Source organism: Rhipicephalus microplus, chromosome 2 (genome assembly GCF_043290135.1).
Source record: "Rhipicephalus microplus isolate Deutch F79 chromosome 2, USDA_Rmic, whole genome shotgun sequence".
Classification (NCBI taxonomy): domain Eukaryota; kingdom Metazoa; phylum Arthropoda; class Arachnida; order Ixodida; family Ixodidae; genus Rhipicephalus; species Rhipicephalus microplus.
This window is the reverse complement of record NC_134701.1, coordinates 276804162-276817533: the sequence shown is the minus strand read 5'-3', so window position 1 is coordinate 276817533 and position 13372 is coordinate 276804162. Positions and strand designations below refer to the sequence as shown.

General features: G+C 42.0%; 2 protein-coding genes across 3 annotated transcripts in view; one reads left to right on the top strand and one right to left on the bottom strand.

The window, feature by feature from the left end:
• Positions 1 to 13372, bottom strand: part of LOC119162990 (uncharacterized) — a 177127-nt gene that overhangs the window by 45688 nt on the left and 118067 nt on the right. The gene's annotated exons all lie outside the window — the stretch shown is intronic.
• Positions 11823 to 13372, top strand: part of LOC119162981 (cytochrome P450 2L1-like) — a 29741-nt gene continuing 28191 nt past the window's right edge. Inside the window, exon 1 of the mRNA XM_075884863.1 lies at positions 11823 to 11926. Within this exon, the coding sequence (XP_075740978.1) occupies positions 11891 to 11926 (36 nt within the window). The 5' untranslated portion in view covers positions 11823 to 11890. The remainder of the gene's footprint in view (positions 11927 to 13372) is intronic.

Sequence of the window (13372 nt, the reverse complement as noted above, 5' to 3'; positions counted from 1 at the left end):
TTATCTCTGTCTTTATCCCTTGTGCTCTCTGTACTCGTTCTCACAGTCGTTAGAGTTATCACAGGCCACGCTGGATAAATCTGCGCGCATGTGCGAAGGATTGATTGATTCTTTATTTTTTATTCAAAGGTTACCCCGCATTGCTCAAAGGCGTTACAGCAGGGGGGTTACAGAAACGACATAAACAATTCTTCATTCTTACAGCACACTTGCATGGCAGACAATTCATTCCACTCTTTAATGGTTCTAACAAAAAATGAATTTGCGAACAGGGGGTTACAGAAACGACATAAACAATTCTTCGTTCTTACAATACACTTGCATGGCAGACAATCCATTCCACTCTTTAACGGTTCTAACAAAAAATAAATTTGCGAACAGGTTCGTCCGGGTGCGTAATTCTCTTATTTTAAAAAAATGGTCAGTTCTAGATGAACGGTAATGAGGTTCCTTAATTGATTGATTGATTGATTGAGGTTCCAGAATTGATTGATTGATTGATTGATGGATGGATTGATTGACTGATTGATATGTGGGGTTTCACTTCCCAAAACCACCCAATGAGAGACGCCGTAGTGAAGGGCTCCGGAAATTTAGACCACCTGGGGTTCTTTAACGTGCGCCCAAATCTGAGCACATGGGCCTACAACATTTCCGTCTCCATCGGAGCGTGTGTGCGAAGGAAAAGATGACAGAGAGAGGGCACAAGCCGGTTCGTAATGATGACGATGATCATAGTTTTGGGTTACGAAAGCCATTTTACGACGAGCTAGAACAGCTTCACTCTTGTGATGCCTCATAAGGCGCTGGGATCGGAGCGTGTGCACCCTCGATTTGAAGACGAGCGTCTTAACCACCACTCGACTATCCAGGCACGCTGACACGCGTAAATAGTAAAGCATAGCGTATAAATAATGAGAAAGAGCAAAGTGGAGAGAATGAAATGCAGAAAAGGAAGAGAAAAAATGAGCCTCATTGAAATAGAAATAGAGAGAAACACGGCAAGTCCGGTTTTGTTGCGTCTACTCGCTAGGCTACGCTTTGGAAAACTCAGTTTTGCTGCTGCAGGCTGTGTATTCTGGCGCTACCATCAGATCTCGTAAACTGCGTTGCCGAGTACCTATATGTGAAGCTAGCGAAACGGTCGCGAGTGCATCATGAGTGTGGCATGTAGTAATGTTCTTACATGACACGCATCTCATGATTATCATGTTTCCAACAGTCACATACCTTCGTCATCCATTCACGTCCCGTAACCCCAAATTTTGTGTATATATGAAGCTAGCGAAACGACTTCGAGCGTACCATGAGCGTGGCACGTAGTCATGCTCATGACTCATGACTTACATGACATGCATGCAATTTCTGGCACTTGTGTTCGCCATGCAGTCATGCCATACCATACCTGTATTGCAACATGCCATGTGAACGAAACCACCGCAAGAGCTGCAGGACCATGAAATCTAAATCATGACATTCATAATACACATGTCATAATAGTCATACTAGTCACACTAGTCACACTAGTCAATAAACCTCGGCATACAGTCATGTTATGCCATACCAAGTTTGGTAATGATACCATCAATGGAACGGCCAGGAGAGCTAAAAGTCGTAGGCGGCTAGATAGATACGCTCAAAGTCACCGAAGTTCACTAAGAAATGCTTCGTATTTAAAATATAGAAACAGTTACTGAGAGAGACGTAGACAGTGAGACAAAAAACTCAGAAGCAGAATGGCAGGAAAATAAATAGAAAGTCAGAGAGAGAGAGAGAAAAAGAATGAAACAGCAATAGATAAAGTCGAAAAGTACATCCATTTTCATACAGAAAGAGAAATTGTAAGCTCTGTCGCTTTCTTTCATCCTCATTCTCTAGATAAAGAAATATAAAAAAGAATATAAAAAATAAGTTTAAAGTGAGCGGCGACGGGCCAGCGCTGCACTGTGCAAAGCTTTGCGCTAATTAGGGCAAAGTCCGTCATTTTCGCTGTTTATTTTTCACCAGTACATGGCGGAGTATTCGTGCACTGCCAAGAGATTGCGCACCATTAAACTGTCCTAAAATTTTTCAGATAAAATGCCGACAGCACCTTAATTTTCGGACGAACAAAAATGAAGAGAACCGCAGGAAGTGACGGAGAAGACGGTGCTGGGTCACAGTATGCTTAAGTAACACGTGCGAACTGTCCAGCGTGCGCTGAAAGTTGTGACCTGAAAAGTACGCTTTCAGTAGCAACCGGCCACCTTAGAGCATTTCCTTCCTCTTAGAGCGTTTCGAGACCTCAGCCACTTTCCATCGCGTATACGCTGAGAATAATGAATCAGAGATTCGAGGGTCACGATCCACGGAGTGCCCTGAGAAATCACAAAGCAAAGTGCTCTCCCTTCAGAGCAGTTTGCCGTAACGTAGTGTACTCACCGCCACTTCGGTCTGTGCTGCACGAAATGTGATTTCTAGAACGCCTTAACCAGTGTATTAACGTGGCCGCATGTTTTCACCATTGATCGGGCTGTCGTGGTTGAAAGTCACTTAAGGTGTGCTTGAGTATATGTATTCACCGGTAAAAAAAAGTGGTGAGAAACATTATACAGCTGAAGCATCTCTTAAAGGCTGCGGCACTTTCTCGGTTCTTGCATCGCTCGAAAGATGGAAGCTTCACTTCGCCCCTTCCGGTGGTGGGGAACTGTTTCTAGCCGGCCATCTTGCCATGGCAATGATGCCCTGGTTCCACATCTTCAAAAGCGGGAACTCTCACAGACGATGTTTTAAAGAGATGAAATGAAGCTGCTTTCTGTGAAGCAGAAACAAATTATTCTGTAAACTTTCTCGAAGCCTTCTTTGCGGTGGTATTTTTTTTCTTTTTCATCTTTTGTATCATCGCATATTTGAGGGTGCTTTTGCTTGGCCCTTTCTAGGTTGAAGGCGAAATGGTTTCCAACATGTAATGTGTGCAGACGTTCTGAAAAGTATTCCATTATTCTGGTGTTTCAACCACATCCAGACAAAACTCGGAGCGAGTCGCTGAGCACTCCGCTGCACGCACCCAGAAACAAAGGGAGAGAGAGAGAGGGGGGGAGAGAGATAAAGCAACAAGAGAAGAAACAGGGACGTTCACTGATGATCTAAATTGGAGATATTAATGGAAGCAGTTCTCAATTGAAGCAGCCGCTACTCATAACAAAGTAAGAGTACACGCTTTGCTAGATTTTCCAGTGTTGTGAAAGTAAACTTCCAAAAACGCCGATTTATGTTTAGTTATGTGCTATGGGAAGCCACACCATGCGAAAATCGCTGCACCATAAATCACATTTAATTTATCTAAGCACAAGAATAAAGGTACTACAACATTCATGGTGCACAAGAGCTAACACAGTGATTACTACAAACACACATCTATGGTTGTTATCAACAGAAATCACATAAACATTTGTGTAAAGCTGTCATGTGATGTTTGTTGGGTGGCTCGAACAAAACCACACCAGTGAAAATTAATAAAAAAGTAAGGTTAACTATTCCCAATGGTATTTTTTCAGGTTAGCAATTTCCTGGTTCAGAAAAATATCTTGTTAAGATACACGTATTTTTTATTGGTAGATACATGTACATATTGGGGTAGACGTTTCTAAGTTTTCTGTTTGCGCGTTTGTATGTGTGTGCGTGTCTATGTACGCATGCAAAATTAGGAGATTTCGGCAGGGGTAGGTGTGGGGTGGTGTGAATGAATCTCTCCTACCTTTCTTAAGATTAGAAGCGCTATAGCATATAGCCACTAAGGTATACTGTGTTGGCACATAAAAAAACTAAGCTGTACAAATTGTTGGAAATATCCCTTATTTGTGCTACGATTTACATATACAGTTCATTTTATGCTGGAAGAGGTAAAAAAACAAACAAACGAAGCCGCAATCCAAAGACAAGCCTGAAGCGCGAGTTATTTGGTCATGCGAGGATTTATTCATTACGGCTTTCATGCAATCGTGAAACATGTTGCGAGAGGATGCCAAACATTTCGTTCTTATAAAGTGACATACAAGAGGAGAATTTTCGCTCTTATTGGGCTGTCGAACCCATAAGGATTACGTCCGAGCCACTTCCTGCAGCAATACTGTGTCTTTAGAAAAGGTGTATAATGATTTCGAGTACTTCGTACTCAACTACAGAATGGCAGTGAGCCGTCCCAATCAACGAGGCATTGACGATACTGTACGTTGAACATTCAATACCTTGTATGCAGCCACGTATTCGCTAGTTCAGCTGTTTATTCTATAGGCAGAAAGAACCCTAATGTAAGCTTCCACGCTCCCCCCCTCCCCCTAGCACTGAAATCTAATAAAAATCAAGAATTTTTATGCGTCAATATCAACAGTGATATATCGCTTCCAGAGTTTTTCCTAGAAAAAAGTGTTGTTTTATTTTGCTTTTTTTTCTTGCCTCTTCAGCGGCTGCATCTTCTTTTTCTAACGAGGCACAGGGGGACAATAGACGATGCGGCATTCAGAGTAAGGAAAGAAATCAACTTTATTTTGGTCCTGCGGAACGTGAATGGGTCACGCACCCGGAACATTCCCACGTATATAGGGACTAGCAAGCCGAGTGTGGCGGCAACCTAGGCGGCCCAATGAACAGCCTTCCATAAATTTATTGTGCTACCATTTCTTATGGTTGAAGTCTGCACTGAAACAGAGTACTTCATAAATTTGCATGAATCTGTGTAGCCAACAAATGGTTGCTGTAAGATCACTCGTGTGGACCGAACTACAATGTTGCGAAACCCCCGTGCGTAGAACGAGTTGAAAGAGAGGAAAAGAGCGATATCAATGCGGATGCTACTCTGCCTACGAGTTTTGAAAATTTTTAACCGGTGTTCAGTGCTTTTGGGATGCCAGATGAATTGATTTCAACGCGCTTTGCTCGCCATTTCCAGATGAGGAACCATCTCTATTCGCAAATAAATTTCAAGCATTTATGTACTTTAAAAAAGAGTTAGCCCTTTTTTTCTCCCTTTTCATCCGCACTGACTCGATTAAGCTTATCGAGCTATATTTTTATTAGCAGAAGAAGTTCAAAGAAAAGTAATAAGTGTTCGCAATGATAAATTTTTCTCGGAGACGATGCACACCGTCTTTGGATTTTTTAAAATATGCGTGCTTCCAGAATCACTCGGCAGTATTTATTGGTACCAGAGCAGTTTGCGGAATATCGAAATCAAGTTTGTTTGGAGCCGTCCCGTTTTCCTCGAACAATGGAGAAAAAAAAAAGATGGCTGGAGTGCTTTGAATGGCAATGAGGACCAACCTATGTCCGATCTATGAACGTGCAGATTAAACAAGACACACGGGAAGGTATTTTAATTATAAAACAAGAAAGGGAGACGTAGCACTAAAGAGGACGGCTTAAAGTGAAATGCATACAACGGAGTTCATTGTAAGTGCTTTCCGCGAAACAGGTTGGGTCGGCAAGTTCAAATATTTTTTGCAAGAAGGGATATCGAATTAGCACCCAAGCAAGTGCGCAGTGGAATGCTTCTAGCAGAATAAAAGAAGAAAAGAAAGCACTCTAGTTTTTCAAAAATAAACACCCCTTGTCACGGTATGTGCATATGACCTGTGACGTTAGTCTTGCTGTATTTGTGCTTGAAATTGACAAGGGGGAGCTTGATGAAATTAGCTATATTTCAGCTTTGTGCAATCTATAGAACGAATACTGCACGCAATATTACAAAAATTATCTGCACCATTTTTTTCAGTGCGAACACTGACATTGGGCAGATAAATATAAAAAACTGAGTGTGGCGATCGACAAGCCGCGTTCTCTCTCTTTCTACCTCTCTCAATTTTTTAGTGCGTTCTGGTTTTTTACCACAGTAAAAGCTGGAGCATACAAAAAAAAACTGCTCATTCTGTGGGCTATACTTGTCATTTCTCGAAATTGGTTTCTGTCTCCCTCTTCCTCTCTCACTAAATCTCTCTTCCACACACACACACACACACACACACACACACACACACACACACACACACACACACACACACACACACACACACACACACACACACACACACACACACACACACACACACACACACACACACACACACACACACACACACACACACACACACACACACACACACACACACACACACACCTTGCCCTTTACATATTTTCGCCCATCGCATGTTTTTCACTGACGAGATGTAAAAACAATGTTGGCGCGCAAATCGAACGCCGGATATTACTTATCCCTTAGACGTGTCTCACACAAAGCACAATGGGTGCAAGTATCGAAGCACAACAATCACAGCACATACAATATACAGCCTAGAATAATGGTTAAGACTGAACATCTCAAAAGAACGTATTCAACGATCTCATATATGTGCGCATACGGTGATGTTATATTGCCTACATCAAAGAGCAATCTCTACATAAAGTCAACAGTCACATATTAGCCATAACAATCAACAGTCACATAAATATATACTGTGACGTGAAAACAAAAAAACAAAAACTAGCAGTTGTTTCGTGTACGAATACTACCAATGAGTGAAGCTCTACAGAAATGGGACGTGAACAGCTATGCGCCAGATCTGTCTGCACGCTTTCATTAGGCGGTAGGGCAGGGAGCGGGTGGAGAGGGTGTCCGCTGCTCTCGGTTGTGGAAATATCTGGCTGCGGGCTTCTATGAAGGCGCAGTTGTAGAAGCAACTCCGTGCAGACATTAACTACATTTTAGCCTGGTAACCCATTGAACATTGTACTTCTACACGAAACAGAAAAAAAGTTGTTCACTCATAAACCTGCATTGTTTTGTTTTGCCCATTTTTATTGGAGCCTGCATCACTTATCAATTGCTCTACTGAATATATCTCTTCATAGAAACCTTTCATAATACTTTATTGAGAGGCTAATCCGATTTCATTTGGTTATATTGAATAGTTATGCCGTACGGCCAGTACAACGAAGGCTTGTACAGCAAAAAAAAAGTGGTTCTTGCTTGCAGTGTTTTCATTACTATGTAATGTTATCCTTCATAATAGGCGAAAATACTAGCTCGCATTATAAACTGGAGAACGTAAGCTTTCTGACGCAATACAATTTACATCAATTCTCATTTACATCAATGACGCACGTAGTAAGCGTACGTGCGTCAGCAAACAATGACGAAAATGTTGAGCCGGTGCCACCGGAGTGGGACCGCCACCTTAATTTGGACAAACAAAATTCTACTCAAACACCCTAAATTAATTATTGCTATCGCGCTTTTTTTCTGAGGTTCATATATAATTTTACTCTGATATCGATGGTGCCCGACTGCTGATGTCAACTTGTGTGTGCACAGCCTTTTGTAAATCATGATCGCGTTTGAAATATTTTCCCTTCATGTTGTTTTCCGTGTTCGGTGTTTTAATTGTGTGGCTATTAACCGGCGTGCATATTTACTAAACCGAGATTGTCCGGTATTTGGAATAAAGATCTTTAATGAAACCTTTCGTCCAATTTTTTTCTGCTCACACAGTTTCCGAATTGCCTTGGCTTCTACTACAAACTCGCTCACACATATACACATACGCATGTTGCCGAAAGGCATGGGTTGGTAGACAGTGCTTTAATGTTAGCGTTACTCTAATGTTGATCGGAAAGATGGGGGTTTGAACTTGGGCGTTGAGGTCGCATTTCGGCGCAGAAAAAATGCTATAGGCGCACCAAGGACTCTGGACGGTGTTATCCACCGTCCAGAAGGCTCTGGAAGGCTCTGGACGATGTTATTCAGAGCCTTCCATACGGCGTCCTGAGTCACTGTGGGACGCTAACCCCATAGACGAACCAACAAACCATTTACAGATCGTGTACGAGCATTCTTCAATAGAACGGTTGTCACCAACTGCTAACGGACTGTATTAAAACACAAGTTACTAGATGCTTAATAGACTGCTCGCGCACAGTCTTTATTTTTAGAGAATGTCACTTGGGCGTCTATCGAACATTGTGAATAGGGTGTTACTACATGATCCGCAGATATCTTATGGACACGCTTCTCTAATCACCAGCTGGTGGCCAATTGCATCCAGAGGGTTGACAGATAGTTGGTAAAGCAGTCTAAAGAAAGTTGGTAGAAACTTTTTTGATTGTTGGTAGGTTCCACTAACAGTCGTCTTTAGACAGTCAACTTATCGTTACTTGACATTTTTTTTTCTAAGGACTGTTTCTTTTGTTCAAGTCCAGCAGAGTATATGGCGAGGTGAAAATTTTGGCAAAGATAATTTTCCGTCACGTACTTCTCGCTTCGCAGTTGCTTCCGACATATCTGTTTTGTTTCACTTATCTTGTGCAACATCTGCATCCGCGCTTCATTTAAGCGTCAAAAAAAAGGGAACATTGGAAGATCGCACGAATAACGATTGTTTTTCCCGTGTGCTGGCAAGCAAGGCTGTCCCAGCGAGACTATGGCGCTTACGGAAACGTTTCGGTACGTGTCTACGCTGCTGCAGAAATTCAGAAGGCTACCAGAGGAAGAAAATACTGTGTGCCAGGACGCCAAGAATGGTCTCATTACCGCTGTGGACGACACCGAAAATTGCGCTTCATACGTCGATGACTCACGAACGTTTGAATTTGGATTCCCAGTGCATAGTTGTATGTGTGTTTGTATTGTCTGACGTCTGATGAATCTAAAACACTTGTAACCCGTCTTGATGGCTTAGTGGGTAAGGCACTCGGCTGCTGACCCGCAGGTCGAGGGATGAAATACCAGCCACGGCGGCCTCATTTTCGATGATGGTGAAAATTCTTGAGGCCCGGTTGCTTAGATTTAGATGCACGTTAAATTACCCCAGGTGGTCGCAGTTTCCGGAGCCCTCCGCTAGGCCGCCTCTCATAATGATATGGTGGTTTTGAAACGTTAGACACCAGCAAATAGTATTATTAAAACGGCTATAGCTCAAGGTAAGAAGGATAAGCCGGATTTCGTGGTCAGCGCTGTTACCCGCAATGAATATAAACATTCTGTTGTGAAAGCATCATGCGAATACAAGTCACATGATTTCATTACACGACTTCATCATGCATAATGACCGTATGTTTGCGAAACGTTTTTTTCAAATGTTTTTGACCACTGATGAGTAAGGTAAGTCTTCTCTCGGGAATATGCGGTACAATTTCGCTAAACTCAAGTGTATGTTCCCAAAGGTTCATGTTTAGTTATGCAGCGTTACTTTTTCTTTCTGGTATGGATAAGCGAGAACACAGAGACACCATCCAGACTCTCTCTAAATTAAACACGCTGAAATAATACGAGAAGATGTTTGAAACAAAAGTGAAAGTTTTTTCGTGCACGAACCGCGGTCGCAGCGAAACTTTTTTGTAGCTCGACAATGCGGCTTGCTAAGAGTTTGCAAGAAAACAAAATGTGATTTTATCCGCGTTTAGTGCTAAAGTAAGCGTTTGCCAGCACAAAACTCTACTGCGTAAAGGGAAATCATTAATAGTCGCCTAATATTCTTCTAATCACACCTTACTATATATGATTCAACGTTTTGTTACACGTTTGTTCTTTTTTCGCTATTACGATATCGCCACTCCTTGTTCTACGCCCTGGTATATTTGTTTTTTTCTGGTAAGATGAAGGAGACAATTTCAATATCTTTTTTTATTTTTGTTAGAACGTAACGCAACCTTCTCTTCTCGACTTGTGAGATTTCCATGGATACAGTTTCAAGTTTGACCTGTGCTATGAAGCACAACTTCTGGTCTACGATTTGTCTTACTTTTGTCCTTATATATTGCACATTTGCCTTTTGTTTCTCGTTACTCTGCCTCATTGAATAAAAACGAACAGTCGTGTGGCGTATTGTACTGTGTACGCTTTCCTAAACTTTGACTTTTGATTTTATTATTCAATGTTTTTCATATTAGGCAGCCTTCCTTCAACACAAAGTTAAGCAATTACACAAATACAACAAGCATTTGCAGCTACTGAGCATCGCAGGCTGTGCGTATGCATCCTCAATTTACCTACTGTTCATTTTATTCAGTGTTTCTAGTCACCCTAAGCAAGAAATTCAAAGTGAAGACGTTCAAGCCTTAAGTAACAATGTCATCAAGAGGAACAGCAACTCCGCTTGCTATGCGGGATCAAATCCCGGCTGCAGCGGCTGCATTTCCGATGGAGGCAGAAATTTTGTAGGCCCGTGTGCTCAGATTTGGGTGCATGTTAAAGAACTCCAGGTGGTCGAAATATCCGGAGCCCTCCACTACGGCGTCTCTCATAATCATATATTGGTTTTGGAACGTTAAACCCCACATATCAATCAACCCCGCCGGCTAGGAAAGCTCATAGGGCAAGCACGCCACGCAATTTTGGTGACAAAAAACGCCAGACCTGCGCAGAAGGCACATCACAGTCACAGCAAAAGCTAGAAGAGCGGCCTTTCAGAGCCTGTTGTAAGCGCCCATTTGGTAACTGCTGCAAACACACTTACTGGGTTCCCAATAAGACATTAATAACAATACTTTTAGGGTAGTAGACCAGCATTCGCTCAGCTATTTTTTGTCGTTGTTCTGAGAAGCGTTGTATCTGCTAAGCACTTCCAATTTTGTGCCAACTGTCCATGCAGTAGCTGACAACGATGAGGAATTATGCCGGAAGTGGGTTATGCGTCACAGTTATTGGGTGATCAAAAACAAGCCTTTGTAATAGGTTGTAGCATTGGACAATCCACTCGTTACGCTATTCACCTAGTGTGACGACTTGTTGTTCTTTCGCTGTTTAAACCGCTTTATAAATCGTACTAACACAATTCCTTTCCTGACACCAAGCCTGCCCGAGGCAACTTTGCAAACAAGTCCCAAGCACTGGCGTGGCTTGGCGGTAAAATACTGGGCTGGCATGCAGATAACACGGCTTCGAGCCCCGCTGTGGCCTTGGTACTAATCTTTTCTGAAATCGCGATAGTGATTACGGACACCGGCGGTGATGGCAGCGGACAACTACGGCACCAAGCGTGACCCGAGTTTTGATCTCGTAACAGCCACTTCACTGTAAAATAACTGTGGGAAACTTTACACGATTAACATCAAAGGCTGACTCAACGGAACCCCTGCCCATCTTAAAAAAAAAATCTCATATTGAGGCAAGTAAAAGCAGCGGTGAAGCTCGCAAATATGAAACGCCGAGGTCGTGACATGGGATATTCCAAACACTGCACCGCGATTGCGCACTCAAGGGCCACCACTATCAGCCCAGCTGACAAAGGTGAGCAGGAATTGCGGCCCTGGTGACATTTTTGTTGGTGTTTCACTATATTAAAAGAAAAAAAATTTGAAACGCTCAACCATAACGTTGGGCTTGCAAAGCTCATGCCGTACGTCGCAAGATGAAATTGTGGACAGAGCTTTTTTGACAGCATTACCACGCCAAGCAGCGATATGTTACCGCAAACAATCGCAAACGGCATGCTTTTTTTTTTACAGAGCGATGGCAAGGACGCTTTTACATTGTTATGATACAGGAAACGACAACGTTTTTTTTCTTTATTAGCTGTTTTTTTCTTTACAGGTGTTCACACAGAAACATGAATGATAAAATACACTTGGACCAATATTTGATCCTAAATGCTCACATTAAAATTTTTTCAGGTTGCACAATTCCTGTAAGAGGAAACGACAACGTTCGCAATGTTTATTTCAGCGGAAGCGATTCTGTGTTCAGAACGAAAGCCACATGTCGTTATATTTTCCGAAAAGTCACAGAATGTAGAGCTGTTGCTCTTTTTATTGGTGAGGCCATCATTTTTTTCTTCCTCATTATTTTCAGTTTTATCACGCTGCTGTATTCTTTGTGAACACAAAGAGAAAGGAGAAAGACCTATTATCCGGGAAGCACGCTATGAAAATCATGCTATGGAACGCTAGGATGTACCAGGTACGGAATGGAGGACTTCTGTTTCTTTCCATTGAAGTGTTTGTTGGTAAAGGGGTACAAAAGTCGGTCACTGTTCTCGTATAAAAATAGTTGACACACAGTAAAAAAAGGGACACTCACGATTACTCAATGTAGCCGTACACACGTACAGTAAAGAAAGTCATTGCTTCACAAAAGTCACTCACCCAATTTGACAACTATGAGCGTGCTTTTTGCAGCTTTTCACTGATATCTCGGTTTTGTGATCAGCAAACTTAAGAAAAAAGTCAATGCTGTTATGACGACTACCCCCTGACAATAGCTTAAATAGCAGGCTAATAACAACAATCGACCCACAGGCACATAAATGCTGGCAAATAAGAGTACTTTTCAAAGAAACATTGGCAACGGTGTATGAGAAATGTGGTTCCACACTGCGCCACAAATGAAAACTTTCTCAGCATACTTCAGTTTACCGAATACAACTACAGCTAAATAAACATATCGTTATTCTTAACACTCCCTGTAACTAAGTGCAATATGGGGATTTGCATGTGGAGAAACTTATTCGCCTTAGCGGTAGTTTGTGTTTCCCAAACAACACACCCAGACCAAACGATCACGATATAATGCAGTTTGTCAAATGTGATGCGTTCGTAAAGGGTTCAATTTTGTACAGTCAAGTGACCAATTGAACTTATTAATTTTTAGGTGAGTTGAATGATAGTCCTGTCAATGCAAAATTTATTATGTTAAGCCTTCGAATAGTTAACACTTTTTATCGCCAGTAGTTCCGTATAATATTGCTGTATTGCTATAGCAGAAGCGTCTGGTAAAGTTTGACATTGATTGATCATGAAAAGACTTCGGACAATAAACTATTCATTTTAGCACAAAAAACAAGAAAACAACAATCGAGTTGCATTCAGCTAACATCGTTCTAGTGCCTGCGATAAAGAAAGTTTCTTCTTTCTCACCAGGCGACATGCCACTTTCTGCTATGCGTCAAAACATTTACGGCGATTCTTGAAGGTCCATGAAAATTTGTTTTGTTAACATTGAGCAGGCGCACATTTTGGAAGAAGAAAAGTGTTTATTCATTGGAAAGTGGAGGTACGGGCATGGCACAGTGAGCTAAGAGCGAATATTGCGTCCTAGATATTTTCACCTTCGCTCTACTGTCCACAGTATTATACTTTTGTTGAATTTGCTTGGTATTATTGTGTTGCTGCAAGAGAAGACACGTTGGTTATTTACGAATGCGGAGGGTGTTTATGGAATTGCGAGAGGGGTGGCGGAGGTAGTGATTATCAACTGTTTCGCTTAGCTTGGAGACGATTTGAAGTTAGACGAACGAGCCCCGCCGCACTAGACTGTTAAACGAGTGTTTTCTTAGTTTGATATCTCGCGACGCGAATGAAGAAAATCGCGGAAAAATATAATGCACCAACCCAACGATGCGTGTGC